General features: G+C 44.5%; 1 protein-coding gene across 3 annotated transcripts in view; it reads left to right on the plus strand.

Moving 5' to 3' along the window:
* The first annotated feature begins 657 nt into the window (after nucleotides 1–657).
* Nucleotides 658–13,699, plus strand: part of ASRGL1 (asparaginase and isoaspartyl peptidase 1) — a 62,151-nt gene continuing 49,109 nt past the window's right edge. For all 3 annotated transcript variants that reach the window (XM_031016246.3, XM_031016244.3, XM_055354303.2), the window contains exon 1: nucleotides 658–847. In XM_031016246.3, the coding sequence (XP_030872106.2) occupies nucleotides 658–847 (190 nt within the window). The remainder of the gene's footprint in view (nucleotides 848–13,699) is intronic.

Raw genomic sequence — 13,699 nt, forward strand, 5'->3', positions numbered from 1 at the left:
GGAAGCTCGGGCCGGCCAAGAGCGTAGACTCTTGAGAGGACTGGGACAGGTGCGCGCCAGCCGGCCTTCGGGGCTTTATGGGAACTGGGCCGTGCGGCGGTCCCGCCCTCGTGCGCAGGCGCAGAACCGTTGTGACCAGAGCGGTTGCGGGCTGAGCGGTTTCGAGCCGGCGTCGGGGAGCGGCGGTACCGAGCGGCTGCGGGGCTGGCTCGACCCAGCCTGAGGTCTCGGCGTCCGCGTCCTGCGGTGCCCTGGGTAAGTCGGCGGCCCTCCCGGAGCAGCCGCCCGAGACGCGGGAGGGCGAATGAAATAAACGAAAATAGACATTTTCCCGAAGGCGAAATAGACATCCTCCTTCGGCGCCGGGGCTTGGAGGCGGGCGGCGGTGGGCGCGGGTTAACGTCCCCGGGGAAACTGAGACCCCAGCAGGTCCGGGCCGGGGGCGGAGAGGAACGCGGGAGGGCGCCGGGCCCCTGGGCTTTTCGTACCAAGCTCGACCGAGCCGCCCCTACCCACCCCCTGCTGCGAACCCAGCCGTTCAGAACAGAGACTGGGCATTGTCCCCACAGGGTCTCCCGAGGACCTTGTACCCGCGCGGCTTCCTTGGGCTGGCTTTGGACGACGCTTTCGCCTTCCTGCTGCCTAGGATCCGCCGACATGAATCCCATCGTAGTGGTCCACGGCGGCGGAGCCGGTCCCATCTCCAAGGATCGGAAGGAGCGAGTGCACCAGGGCATGGTCAGAGCCGCCACCGTGGGCTACGGCATCCTCCGGGAGGGCGGGAGCGCCGTGGATGCCGTAGAGGGAGCTGTCGTCGCCCTGGAAGACGATCCCGAGTTCAACGCAGGTAAATGTGCCTTTCAGCTAGTAAATAATGTGAGTCAGGTCAAGCTCCTTCTTCAGAATAAATAGAACCTACGTAGTGTTAGGGAATCTAATGAGCTTTGGGGTGAAACTAAGTATGTAAAAAAGAAACAATATTTAATTTTTCTACCTGTGCTGAAAAGAGTCAAACGCTAAAATATTTGTAGAGATTTATACTGAGGCAAATATGAGTGACCAATGGCTCTGATACAGCTCTTGGGAAATCCTGAGAATGTGTGCTTCTGGAGAGACATAAGATGTCAATCAATACATACAAGACGTACATTGGTTCCATCTGGAGAGGTGAGACTACTGCGGGAGGGGGAGTGGTTTCCAGGTCATAGTTAAGATTCAAAGATTTTCTGATGAACAATTGATTTAAAGTTTTGTCCAAACACCTGGAATCCACAGAAGGGAATGTCTGGATTATATAAGGACTTGTGGCTGCAGATAGAATTAATAGAAGGCGGTTTAGCACGGTGGCTCACGCCTGTAATCCCAGCACTTTGGGAGGCCAAGGCGGGTGGATCACCTGAGGTCAGGAGTTCGAGACCAGCCTGGCCAACAGGTGAAAAGCCATCTCTACTAAAAATACAAAAGAAAAAAAAAAAAAAAGCCGGGCTTGGTGCTAGGAGCCTGTAACCCCAGCTACTCGGGAGGCCGAGGCAGGAGAATAGCTTGAACCTGAGAGGCAGAGGTTGCAGTGAGCCGAGATCACTCCAGCCTGGGCGACAGAGCGAGACTATCTCAAAAAAAAAAAAAAAAAAACTGAAAAAAGAAGGGAATGTCTACATTAAGATAAGGGGTTGAGGAGACCAAGATTTCCCTTAGGCAGAGGAAGTCTCCAGGTAGCAGTCTATTGAGAAAATAAATTGTGAATGTTTCTTATCAGAGTTGATTCTCTCCTGAATCAGGAAAAAGGCCTAGAAAAGGAAGGGGATTCTCTTCAGAATGTAGATTTTCCCCACAAGAGATAGCTTTAGCTTTGCAGGACTATTTCAAGATACGGCGAAGAAACGTAATTTGGGGTAAAATACTTCACTTTCAGGGCTTGCTATCTGTCATGTGATGTCATACTAGAGTCCCGCTGGAATTTGGTATCTTATTGCTACAAAGTCTGCTTTGTCAGTCTTAAGATCTGTTTTAATGTTAGTGCTGGTCAGCTGGGCCTGGATTCCAAAAGGGAGGAGGGAATAATGAGGCATGTCCTACCTCCCCCGACAAGGTTCCAAAGTTTTCAGGTTAACTTTGGAGTGCAGAGTGTATTCCTTTGTGTTTTGCTTCTTTCACTCAGTCCACCCTTTTTTGGAATACTAATCATTATAGCTAATATGAGTATCTACCATGTATCAGGCAGTGGTCTAAGAAATTTGCTTGATTTATTGAATCTGAACATTAAATGAGTTGATCATGTAACTCTCTTAAGTTGGTTAACTTGTGTTAAACTAACTCAAGTTAACCTATAATGAACATTAAATGATTCACTTATGAGTTAATCACTTAAACTCAGTTGAGTTAAATGAGTTAGGTATAAGTTAGGCATAATTATTATCCTCATTTCTCAGATCAGACTAAGGCACAAAAAGATTAACTTGCTGGAAGACATTCATCTCTTTGTTTTAAAATGGCAAACCTAAGATCTAGGCTAGAGATTGAAATACTTCCTGGAATTATACCACCCATCTGTCAGGGAAAAGAATTTCAGGAAATCTTAATTAATTATCAAATATTTACTCTTTGTTCTGTCCCCTTTACGCAGCACTCTTTAACACTTGTGAAAAATTGTGTAATTCTTCCTGAGACCGGTGCAGTGGCTCACGCCTGTAATCCCAGCACTTTGGAAAGCTGAGGTGGGCGGATCACTTGAGCTCAGGAGTTCAATGCCAGGCTAGGCAACATGGCGAAACCCCATCTCTACAAAAAAAAAAAAATACAAAAATCAGCTGAGCGTGGTGGCACAAGCCTATAGCCGCCGCTACTCAGGAAGCTGAGGTGGGAAGATTCCTTGAGCCCCAGGAGGTCAAGGCTGCAATGAGCCAAGACTGCACCACTGCACTCCAGCCTGGGTGACAGAGTGAGACTCTGTCTCTGAAAATAAAATTAAGTTCATCTGAATTTAAAATGAGACCTAATAGTGTGCTTTCATTGCTCCATTTGTAGAGCCAGAATTTACCAGATAGGCACTGACTTCGCCAGCAGAGGGAGCAGCCAGCTCTTTCTGTGGGTGACTTGTTAAACCTTATGCTTCTTAGCACTCAGCACCCCCTGGGCTGTCAAACCCTCACTTATTTACACAGGACCTTCATTTGAAATGGGTCATTCTGGTTTCCGACCATCTCTTATTCTAACAATTTGTCATCTGCATGCATTGGGAAGCACAGATTAGGGAATTGGAGCAGCTAGTTCTCATTTTTTTGCTCTGTATCCAGAGGCCTTCCTTCTCAACGTCTGCCCTCTCATCTTTCAAATGTCGTCTATTCCGCATATTGAGGAAGAAAAGAGTAGAGCTGAAAAGAGGGAAAGCAAAGATTATGGGGGGAAAGGTGGGACTTTTAACAGCGTACTGTGGACCTTGGCTTTTCCCAGCCAAGGTCAGTACCGGCAAGCAATATTCCCAGCATCCTCTGCTATAATCCTCTAGAATAAATAACTGTTTGGGAACTTCATACAAAAAGCTGACTCCCAGTAGGTATTAAGTTCAGTGGCAGTAATTAGCATTCATGACACAACTTGCCTGAACATTTGTAAAAACATTATGTTTATTTACATTCTATTCCTGTTTCAGTATGGATTTGACTTTATGTTTAAAGCTTATTTCATAATAGTTTATTGAAAAGTGGTTGATTTTTAGATACCAACACTGTAAAGATTGAACTTTTAAATTTGAATGCTAGGAATATTCTTTAAAAACTTACTTAGATTGGCAACCAAATGACCATTTGCTTTCACTGGAGCTTAATGATATTTACACAGCACTTGAGATATTCTCTCTACAGTTCAATTTACAAGCTGTTAGAGAATCTTTGAGATAACAGGATTTTTTTTTTTTTTTTTTTGAGACTGAGTCTCGCTCTGTCACCCAGGCTGGAGTGCAGTGGCACAGTTTCGGCTCACTGCAAGCTCCACCTCTCAGGTTCAAGCGATTCTCCTGCCTCAGCCTCTCGAGTAGCTGGGACTATAGGCACCCACCACCAGGACCAGCTAATTTTTAGTATTTTTAGTAGAGACGGGGTTTCACTGTGTTAGCCAGGATGGTCTTGGATCTCCTGACTTCATGATCCGCCCACCTCAGCTTCCCAAAGTGCTGGGATTACAGGCGTGAGCCACCACGCCCGGCTGAAAACAGGATTTTTTTCATTTATCCAGTCTCTTTCTGGACTTACAATGTAGAATCAATAAGGTAAAAATCTGTAGTGGGGTCTAGGAATTGGTATTCATTTCTTTGTTTTGAAGATTCCCAGGTGATTCTGAGATACAACCAGGTTTAGAATCTACTAGCCTAATACCATACAATTTTAATGGGTTTGGTGTTGGTTTGTTGGTATAATTTTCATATAGTAAGATCCCCTTTTTAGTATACAGTTCCATGAAAGAGACATATAGTCATGTAACTACCACCACAATCAAGATATAAACCAGTTACATTACTCTCCCACATCCCTTTGAGTCCACGCCTCCATTCACTCCCAGCCCCTGGCAACAACTAATCTGTTTACTATTCGTGTAGTTTTGTCATTTCCAGGATGTCGTATGTTTGAAATGTTTGTTTTTTGGTGCTGTAAAGAAATAGTATTCGAACATTAATTTATTTTATTTAATAAGGCCGTTTTTATTTTTTGTAGAAAGGGTACACTTGTCAGCAGTTTTGTCCCAAGAGTATACTGAACAAAGGAGACAGGGTTATTTATAACCTGACGCATTTACCCTACTGCTGTGTCCGGTTTCTATTGGCTGAAACAGGACCTTACATTTTCTATTTGTTTCTATTGGCTCGCAACTTAGAGTTTTTTAAAAGAGGCAAAGGTAGAGGAGAACAAAGGAAAGAGGAAGTAACTTGTGGGATGCTGAGATAGGTAAAAACACCTTTAAATAAGGAAGAGGAACAGGCTGTGACCTAATGCTTGCTTGGACCAGTATAAGCCTTCCAGGGCAAATATTTAGGCTAAATTGTGGGAGCTAAGAACGTAAAGTACAGTGATTTGTTTATTATGGCTAGCAGATATTTAAGAATGTTAGCACAGGTCTTTGAATAAATTTTGCTTCTAAGAGAAGTTACTGTTTATTCCTAATTAGGGAGCAAAGTCTTTGAAGAGGAACCTCCACTTCACTTTTTACACATAAATGGCAGCGCTTTTGGAGGCCAAGGCGGGTGGATCATTTGAGACTAGGAGTTCAAGAACAGCCTGTCCAATATGGCAAAATGCTGTCTCTGCTAAATATACAAAACTTAGCCAGGCATGGTATGGCACACCTGCAATCCCAGCTACTCAGGAGGCTGAGGCATGAGAATCACTTGAACCCAGAAGGGGGAGGTTGCAGTGGCTCAAGATTATGCCACTGCACTCCTGCCTGAGCAGCAAAGAGAGACTCTGTCTCAAAAAAAAAAAAAAAAAGTCATAAATGGAATCACACAATGTGTAGCCTTAGTCTGGATTCTTTGGTTAACATAATACATTAAAGTGTTACCCGTGTAGACGTGGATATCAGTAGTTTTTCCCTTTTTGTTGAGTAGTATTCCATTGTATGAATATACCACAGTTGGTTTAACCATGTAATAGCTAAAGGACATGTTCCATTTGGGGCCATTATACATAAAATCACTGTAAACATTTGCATATGGGTGTTTATGTGAACATAAGTTTTTATCTCCCTTAGGTGAGTACCTAGGAGTGGGACTGCTGGCTTATGGCAAGAATTTAACTTCAGTAGAAACTACTGGCCGGGCGCGGCGGCTCACTCCTATAATCCCAGCACTTTGGGAGGCCGAGGCAGGCGGATTACCTGAGGTCAGAAGTTCAAGACCAGCCTGGCCAACATGGTGAAACCCTGTCTCTGCTAAAAATACAAAAATTAGCCAAGTGCAATGGTGGGCACCTGTGGTCTCAGCTGCTCGGGAAGCTGAGGCAGGAGAATCTCTTGAACCTGGGAGGTAGAGGTTGCAGTGAGCTGAGATCGTGCCACTGCACTCCAGCCTGGGTGACAGAGTGAGACCCTGTCTCAAAAAAAAAAAAAAAAAAAAAAAAAAAAGGAACTGCCAAACTTTAACATTCCCACTAGCAATGTATGAAAGTTCCACTTACAGGCTGGGTGCAGCTCATGCCTGTAATCCCAGCACTTTGGGAAGCCGACATAGGTGGATCACAAGGTAAGGGGTTTGAGACCAGCCTGGCCAACATAGTGAAACCCTGTCTCTACCAAAAATACAAAAATTAGCCAGGCATGGTGGCACACGCCTGTAGTCCCAGCCACTCGGGATGCTGAGGCAGGAGAATCGCTTGAACCTGGGAGGCAGAGGTTGTAGTGAGCCGAGATGGCACCACTGCACTCCAGTCTGGGCAACAGAGCAAGACTCCAGCTCCACAAAAAAAAAAAAAAAAAAAAAAAGTTCCACTTAATCCACATCTTCACCAGCACTAACTAGTGTCAGCATTTTTTATTTTGGCCATTCTAGTAGGCATATAGTGGAATCTTATGATGTTGATTTGCATTTCCCTAAATGGGAAGTGATATTTAACATCTTTTCATGTGCTTTTTTGTCATTCATTTCTTTTTTTTTTTTTTTCCTTTTTGAGATGGAGTCTCACTCTTGCTGCCCAGGCTGGAGAGAAATGGCGCGATCTCAGCTCACCGCAACCTCCACCTCCTGAGTAGCTAGGATTACAGGGCATGTGACCCCACACCCAGCTAATTTTTGTATTTTTAGTAGACATGGGGTTTCATCATGTTGGCCAAACTGATCTTGAACTCCTGACCTCGTGATCCACACACCTCAGCCTCCTAAAGGGCTGGGATTACAGGTGTGAGCCACTGCGCCTGGCCTGTCGTTCATATTTCTTCAGTGAAGTATCAAAGTCTTGCTGATTTTTTTGTTGGTGTTGTTTCTTACTATTGACTTTTAAGAGTTGTTTATATATTCTAGATATAGCTTTTATCAGATGTGTCAATGCAGAAAAATCTGCAGATATTTTCTTTCAGTTTGTGGTTTGTCTTTTCTTTCTCAATATTTTATTGCAAAAAGCAGAAGTTCTCAACTTTGCAGAAGTCCAGTTTATCAGTTTTTTTTTAAACCAGTCATGCTTTTTGTGTTGTATCTTAATATTTGCCTAACCCAGCATTGCAAACATTTTTCTTATGTTGTCTTCTAGAAGTTTTAGGTCTGTGATTCACTTTGAATAAATTTTTGTATACGATGCAAGGTATATATCAAGATTCCATTTTTGGTTTTTTTTTTTTTGTGGCTACATAGTAGGTGTATTTACTTATGGGAGTACGTGAGATATTGTGATACAGACATGCAATGCATAATAATCAGGGTAAATGGGATATTCATCCCTTCAAGCATTTATCCTTTGTGTTATAAACAATTATATTCTTTTAGTTATTTTAAGATGTATAGCTAAATTATCGACTATAGTCACTGTTGTGCTATCAAATACTAACTCTTATTCATTCTATTTTTTGTACCCATTACTTATCCCCCCTTCTGCCCCACCCCCACTATCTCCCAGCCTCTGCTAACCATCTTTTTACTCTCTATCTTCATGAGTTCAATTGCTTTGACTTTTAGCTCCCACAAATAAGTGAGAACATGTGAAGGTTTTCTTTTTGTGCCTGACTAATTTCACTTACCATAATGACCTCCAGTTCCATCCATGTTGTTGCAAATGACAGAATCTCATTCTTTTTTATGGCTAAGTAGTACTCCATTGCGTATATGTATCATTTCTTTATTCATCTGTTGATGAACATCTAGGTAGCTTCCGAATCTTGGCTATTGTGAACAATGCTGCAGCAGGCAAGGAGTGCAAATAACTCCTCCATATACTGATTTCCTTTCTCTTGGGTGTGTAGCCGGCAGTGGGATTGCTGTATCACATGGTAGCTGTATTCTTAGATTTTTGAGGAACTCAGGGTTGTTTTTTGTTTTTTGCTTTTTTTCCTGGAGTGCAGTGGCGTGATCTTGGCTCACTGCAACCTCCACCTCCTGAGTACAAGTAATTCTCCTGCCTCAGCCTCCCGAGTAGCTGAGATTACAGGCGCCCACCACCATGCCTGGCTAATTTTTGTATTTTTAGGGGAGACAAGGTTTCACCATGTTTGCCAGACTGGCCTTGAACTCCTGACCTCAAGTGATCCACCAGCCTCAGCCTCCCAAAGTACTGGGATAACAGACGTGAGCCACCACCCGTGGCCCAGCACCAATTGTTGAAAAGGCATATTGCAAGTCCCCTGGTTATGCACACTTCTGTCCAATGTGGCTACAAATCAAGGGTTACCATGACCCCCTCCTCAGGCTTGATAATTTGCTATGATGGCTCATAGAACTCAGGAAAACATTTATGTTTACCAATTTATTATGAAGAATATGATAAAGCCGTGGTCCCCAACCTTTTTGGCACCAGGGACCAGTTTCATGGAAGACAGTGTTTCCACAGAGACTCTCGCAGGCACAGTTCACATTCCTATGAGAATCTAATGCTACTGCTGATCTGACAGGAGGCGGAGCTCAGGCAGTAATGCTCATGCACCTGCCACTCACCTCCTGCTGTGGGGCCCAGTTCCTAACAGGCCACAGACCAGTACCAGTACCTGGGGGTTGGGGACTCCTGTGATAAAGGATACAGATGAAGAGTTGCATAGGGTGAGGTCAGTTCAGTTCTGACGCTGTCTCTCTGGGGTCAGAGTCCAATCCCACAGGTTCAGGGCTCAGTCCCGTAAGACTGCTTCCCACTTCAGATGCCAATCTTGAGTAGTAGCTTGTCACTTCTACTTCCGACCAACCAGCTATAAATTGGGGTTCCCATGACTACCTCCTCGAGTTCAGTTAATTTGCTAGGGCAGCTCACAGAACTCAGAGAAATATATTTACCAGTTTATTATATGAATAATGGATATAATGGAGGATACAGACAGGGAGATGAAGAGATGCATAGGGCAAGGTATGGGGGAAGGGGTGTGGACCTTCCCTGCCCTCTTCAGCACACCACCCTCCTGGCACCTTCACATATCTAGCAATCCAAAAGCTCTCCCATCATCAGCCCTTACAGGTTTTTATGGAGGCTTCTGTGAGACTGAGTAACAAACGTAAGAAGCCATGTTTGCTAATTTCTTCATGCCAACATCATTTCATAAAGCCCCTGACTCTGTGACGATGTGCAGATGTGCCGCTTTCTGGAAGAATGGTTTGAAGACAAAATTGGATAGAGCACACAGCCCCCATGTCTCTTGCCCGAGTCACTGTATGTCTTAAATGATAAATGATCCTAGTCTTGCCTTTTCCTACACTTAAGATAACATCTGGGTCAGGCGCGGTGACTCACACCTGTAATCCCAGCACTTTGGGAGGCCGAGGCAGGCAGATCACCTGAGGTCAGGAGTTCAAGACCTGCCTGAGCAACATGGTGAAACCCCATCTCTACTAAAACTACAAAAATTAGCCTCGCATGGTGGTGGCTGCCTGTAATCCCAGCTACCTGGGAGCCTGAGGCACGAGAATCACTTGAACCTGAGAGACAGAGGTTGCAGTGAGCTGAGATGGCACCACTGCACTCCAGCCTGGGGCGACAGTGAGACTCCGTCTCAAAAAAAAAAAAGAAAAATAACGTCTGACAAGGTTAGCGATTATGCATACCTCTGTCATCTATAGCCAGATGCACTTTTGCACCCAAACTTTGATGTGATTCTGCTTTAATGTAACTTCTGAGGAAGTCTGATGTAACCTTTGAGCATGTACTAACCCTCCACAACCTGTGTATCAGCTCTAAGGGGAGACACAGTTTTGAAGCAGTTTGACAGCACCTCTCTGAAGGACCCCTCTGGACTATAGTCATCAGTCTATAGTCCTCAGTAAGATTTCTAAATAAAACTAATTCTTTAAAAGCTCAATTTTTTTTCTCTAGTTGACATTTCATGGCATAGGCACAATTGATTAAATCGTTGGCCATTGGTTATCAACTAACCCATCAGTCTCTCTCCCCTTCCTCGGAGATAGAGGGGTGAGACTGAAAGTTCAGGCCCTCTAATTACACGATTGGTTCCCTGGCAACCAGCTCCCCATTTTGAGGCTATCTAGCCCCTAACCATCAGTCATCTCATTGGCATACAAAAAGATAACTTACCACTTTGGCGCTTCCAAGTATTTTAGGAGCTGTGTGTCAGGAAACAGGAAGACCAAACTTTGTGTCCAGGCCTTCCACACCTGTGAATTTACCCAATCTTAGGTTGAAAATATTTGGGGAAAAAAAAAACCGTGTAAGACTGCCTTTGCAAGCCAGGTGTGTTGGCTCATGCCCGTAATCTCAGCACTTTGAGAGGCTAAGGTGGGTGGGTCACATGAGGTCAGGAGTTCAAGACCAGCCTGACCAATATGGTGAAACTAAAAATACAAAAATTAGCCGGGCATGGTGGCTCCTGTAGTCCCAGCTACTTGGGAGGCTGAGACAGGAGAATTGCTTGAACCCAGGAGGCAGAGGTTGTAGTGAGCCAAGATCACCCCACTGCACTCCAGCCTGGGCGACAGAATGAGGCTCCATCTAAAAAATAAAAAAATTGCCTTTGCAAAATTTTAAGTTCCAAAAAGCAAAACTTGCCTCACACGAAGTACTACATTGAATCCACACTAATAAACTGATATGGTAGACATTGTATCAGGTATCATAAGTGATGTAGACATTGTATCAGGTATCACAAGTGATCTAGAGATGATTTAAAGTATACAGGAGGATGCGCATCGATTATATGCAAATACTATGCCATTTCACGTAGAGGACTTGAGCATCCATGGATTTTGATATTGTAACTGCCCAAGGGGTTTTTCTTGCCTGCTACACAAATAAAGATCGTGGCATTGTAGTAAGGAAAAAATTTAATAGACCACATGGCCAGCCACACCATGTGGGAGATGGAGTTAGTACTCATCATCTCTTCCAAAGCTCCTGGGTTAGGGGTTTTTCAAAAGCAGTTTAGGGAAAGGGGTGCGACTGGCAAGGCTTGCTGCTGATTGGGGCAGAGATGAAATGAAAGGGGGTCATGGCCGGGCGTGGTGACTCACGCCTGTAATCCCAGCACTTTGGGAGGCCGAGGCAGGTGGATCACCTGAGGTCAGGAGATCAAGACCAGCCTGGCCAACATGCGAAACTCCGTCTCTACTAAAAATACAAAAATTAGCTGGGCGTGGTGTCTCACGCCAGTAATCACAGCTACTCAGGAGGCTGAGGCAGGAGAATCACTTGAACCTGGGAGATGGAGGTTGCAGTGAGCCAAGATCGCGCCACTGCACTCCAGCCTGGGTGACAGAGCAAGACTCCTCAAAGAAAAAAAAAAAAGAAATGTAAAAGGGTTAAAACTGTCCTCCTGTGCACTGAATTGTTTCTGGGCGAGGCCACAGGAGAGATGGTTGGCAGGTCCAGGTGGAGCCATGCATGTCAGACATGGATAAAAATCTGAAAAGATATCGCAAAAGGCCAATCTGCAGTAGTGGTGGTACCCAAAGGAATGGTTGGCAGTCTGTGTCTACACCTCATTAGAATCAGGTTCCTCTCCTCCCCCAGCTTGATGAACTTTTTTGTTTTTTTGTGGTTTTGTTTGTTTTTTGAGATGGAATCTCACTCTGTCGCCCAGGCTAGAGTGCAGTGGCACGATCTCGGCTCACTGCAACCTCCACCTCCTAGGTTCAAGTGATTCTCCTGCCTCAGCCTCCTGAGTCGCTGGGATTACAGGCATGCACCACCATGCCCAACTAATTTTTGTATTTTTAGTAGAGACGGGGTTTCACCATGTTGGCCAGGCTGGTCTCGAACTCCTGACCTCGTGATCCTCTCACCTCAGCCTCCCAGAGTGCTGGGATTACCGGCATGAGCCACCGTGCCCAGCCTAGATGAACTTTCATTCACTTTACAAAAGCAGTTGCATTTGGGGCAAGGCCTGTTATCCTTTTAACTATAGCCTAAATGTCTCTCAAAGTTAGCTCTGCCCAATAGCCCAGGAATAATTAAGGGAAAGGCAAGATGGGGTGGTATGTTAGCTCAGATCTCTTTCACTGCCATAATTTTCTCACTGAAATAATTTTTGCAAAGGCAGTTTCAATGTTTCCAGGGGTCCCACATCCAATTCCCCCCGGATACTGAGGGACAGCTCTATGTGTTTCTCCTTGTAAATCACAGTATGACATCCTCCCTAACAACTAGCAATCACTATCTCTTTCTTATTACTATTATTTTGAGAATGTTCTGTAAATGGAGTTGTTACCAGACAGGGGTCCCGATCCAGACCCCAAGAGAAGGTTCTTGGATCTCACGCAAGAAGGACTTCAGGACGAGTCCGTAGAGTAAAATGAAAGCAAGTTTATTAGGAAAGTAAAGGAATAAAGCATGGCTACTCCATAGAGCAGCCCCGAGGGCTACTGGTTGCCCATTTTTATGGTTATTTCTTGATGATCTGCTAAACAAGGGGTGGATTATTCATGCCTCCCCTTTTTAGACCACATAGGGGAACCTCCTGACGTTGTCATGGCATTTGTAAGCTGTCACGGCGCTGGTGGGAGTGGAGCAGTGAGGACGACCAGAGGTCACTCTCGTGGCCATCTTGGGTTTGGTGGGGTTTGGCTGGCTTCTTTACTGTAACCTGTTTTATCAGCAAGGTCTTTACGACCTGTATCTTGTGCTGACCTTGTGTCTCATCCTGTGACTTAGAATGCCTTAACCATCTGGGAATGCCTGCCGCCCAGCAGGTTTCAGCCTTATTTTACTCAGCTCCTATTCAAGATGCAGTTGCTCTGGTTCAAACGTCTCTGACAGAATCATACAGTATGTGACCTTCTGGAAATGGCTTTTCTCATTCAGCATTTTTGCCCTTGAGATCCATCTAAGTTGTTGCCCATATAATTTATTTCTTTATTGCTGAGTAGTATTCTCTAGTATAGTTGTACCACAGTTTATTTAAACATTCACCCGGGAAAGGATATTTTGGTTGTTTCTAGTTTGGGACTATTACAAATAAAGCTGCTATGAACATTCATGAACACGTTTTTATATGAACATAAATGTCCATACCTCTGGGATAAATGCCCAGGAATGTGATTTCTGGGGCAAATGGTAGACCCCATATAGTTTGGTCAAATTTTTTATCCAGGCCAGGCACAGTGGCTCACGCCTGTAATGCCAGCACTCTGGGAGGCCAAGGCAGATGGATCACTTGAGGCCAGGAGTTCAAAACCAGCCTGGCCAACATGGTGAAACCTCATCTCTACTAAAAATACAAAAATTAGCCGGGCGTGGTGGCACATGCCTATAGTCCCAGCTACTCAGGAGGCTGAGGCAGGAGAATTGCTTGAACCCATGAGACGTAGGTTGCAGTGAGCCGAGATCATACCACCCAGCCTGGGCAACAGAGCAATACTCTGTCTCAAAAAAGAAAAATAAAATTATCCATTTTGCCTATATCTGTCTTCTAATTAGTATATTTAGAAGATTTACGTGTTATATAATTACTGATATGTTGAGATTTAAACCTGCTATTGTATGTCTAGTGTTCTGTTTGTTGTTTTTGCTTTCTTTTTCTTGCCTTCCTATGGGTTGTTTGAGCATTTTTTAGAATTTCATTTTGTTTTAGCTGTAGT

This window comes from Gorilla gorilla, chromosome 9 (assembly GCF_029281585.2).
Source record: "Gorilla gorilla gorilla isolate KB3781 chromosome 9, NHGRI_mGorGor1-v2.1_pri, whole genome shotgun sequence".
In the NCBI taxonomy this organism is placed as follows: Eukaryota; Metazoa; Chordata; class Mammalia; order Primates; family Hominidae; genus Gorilla; species Gorilla gorilla.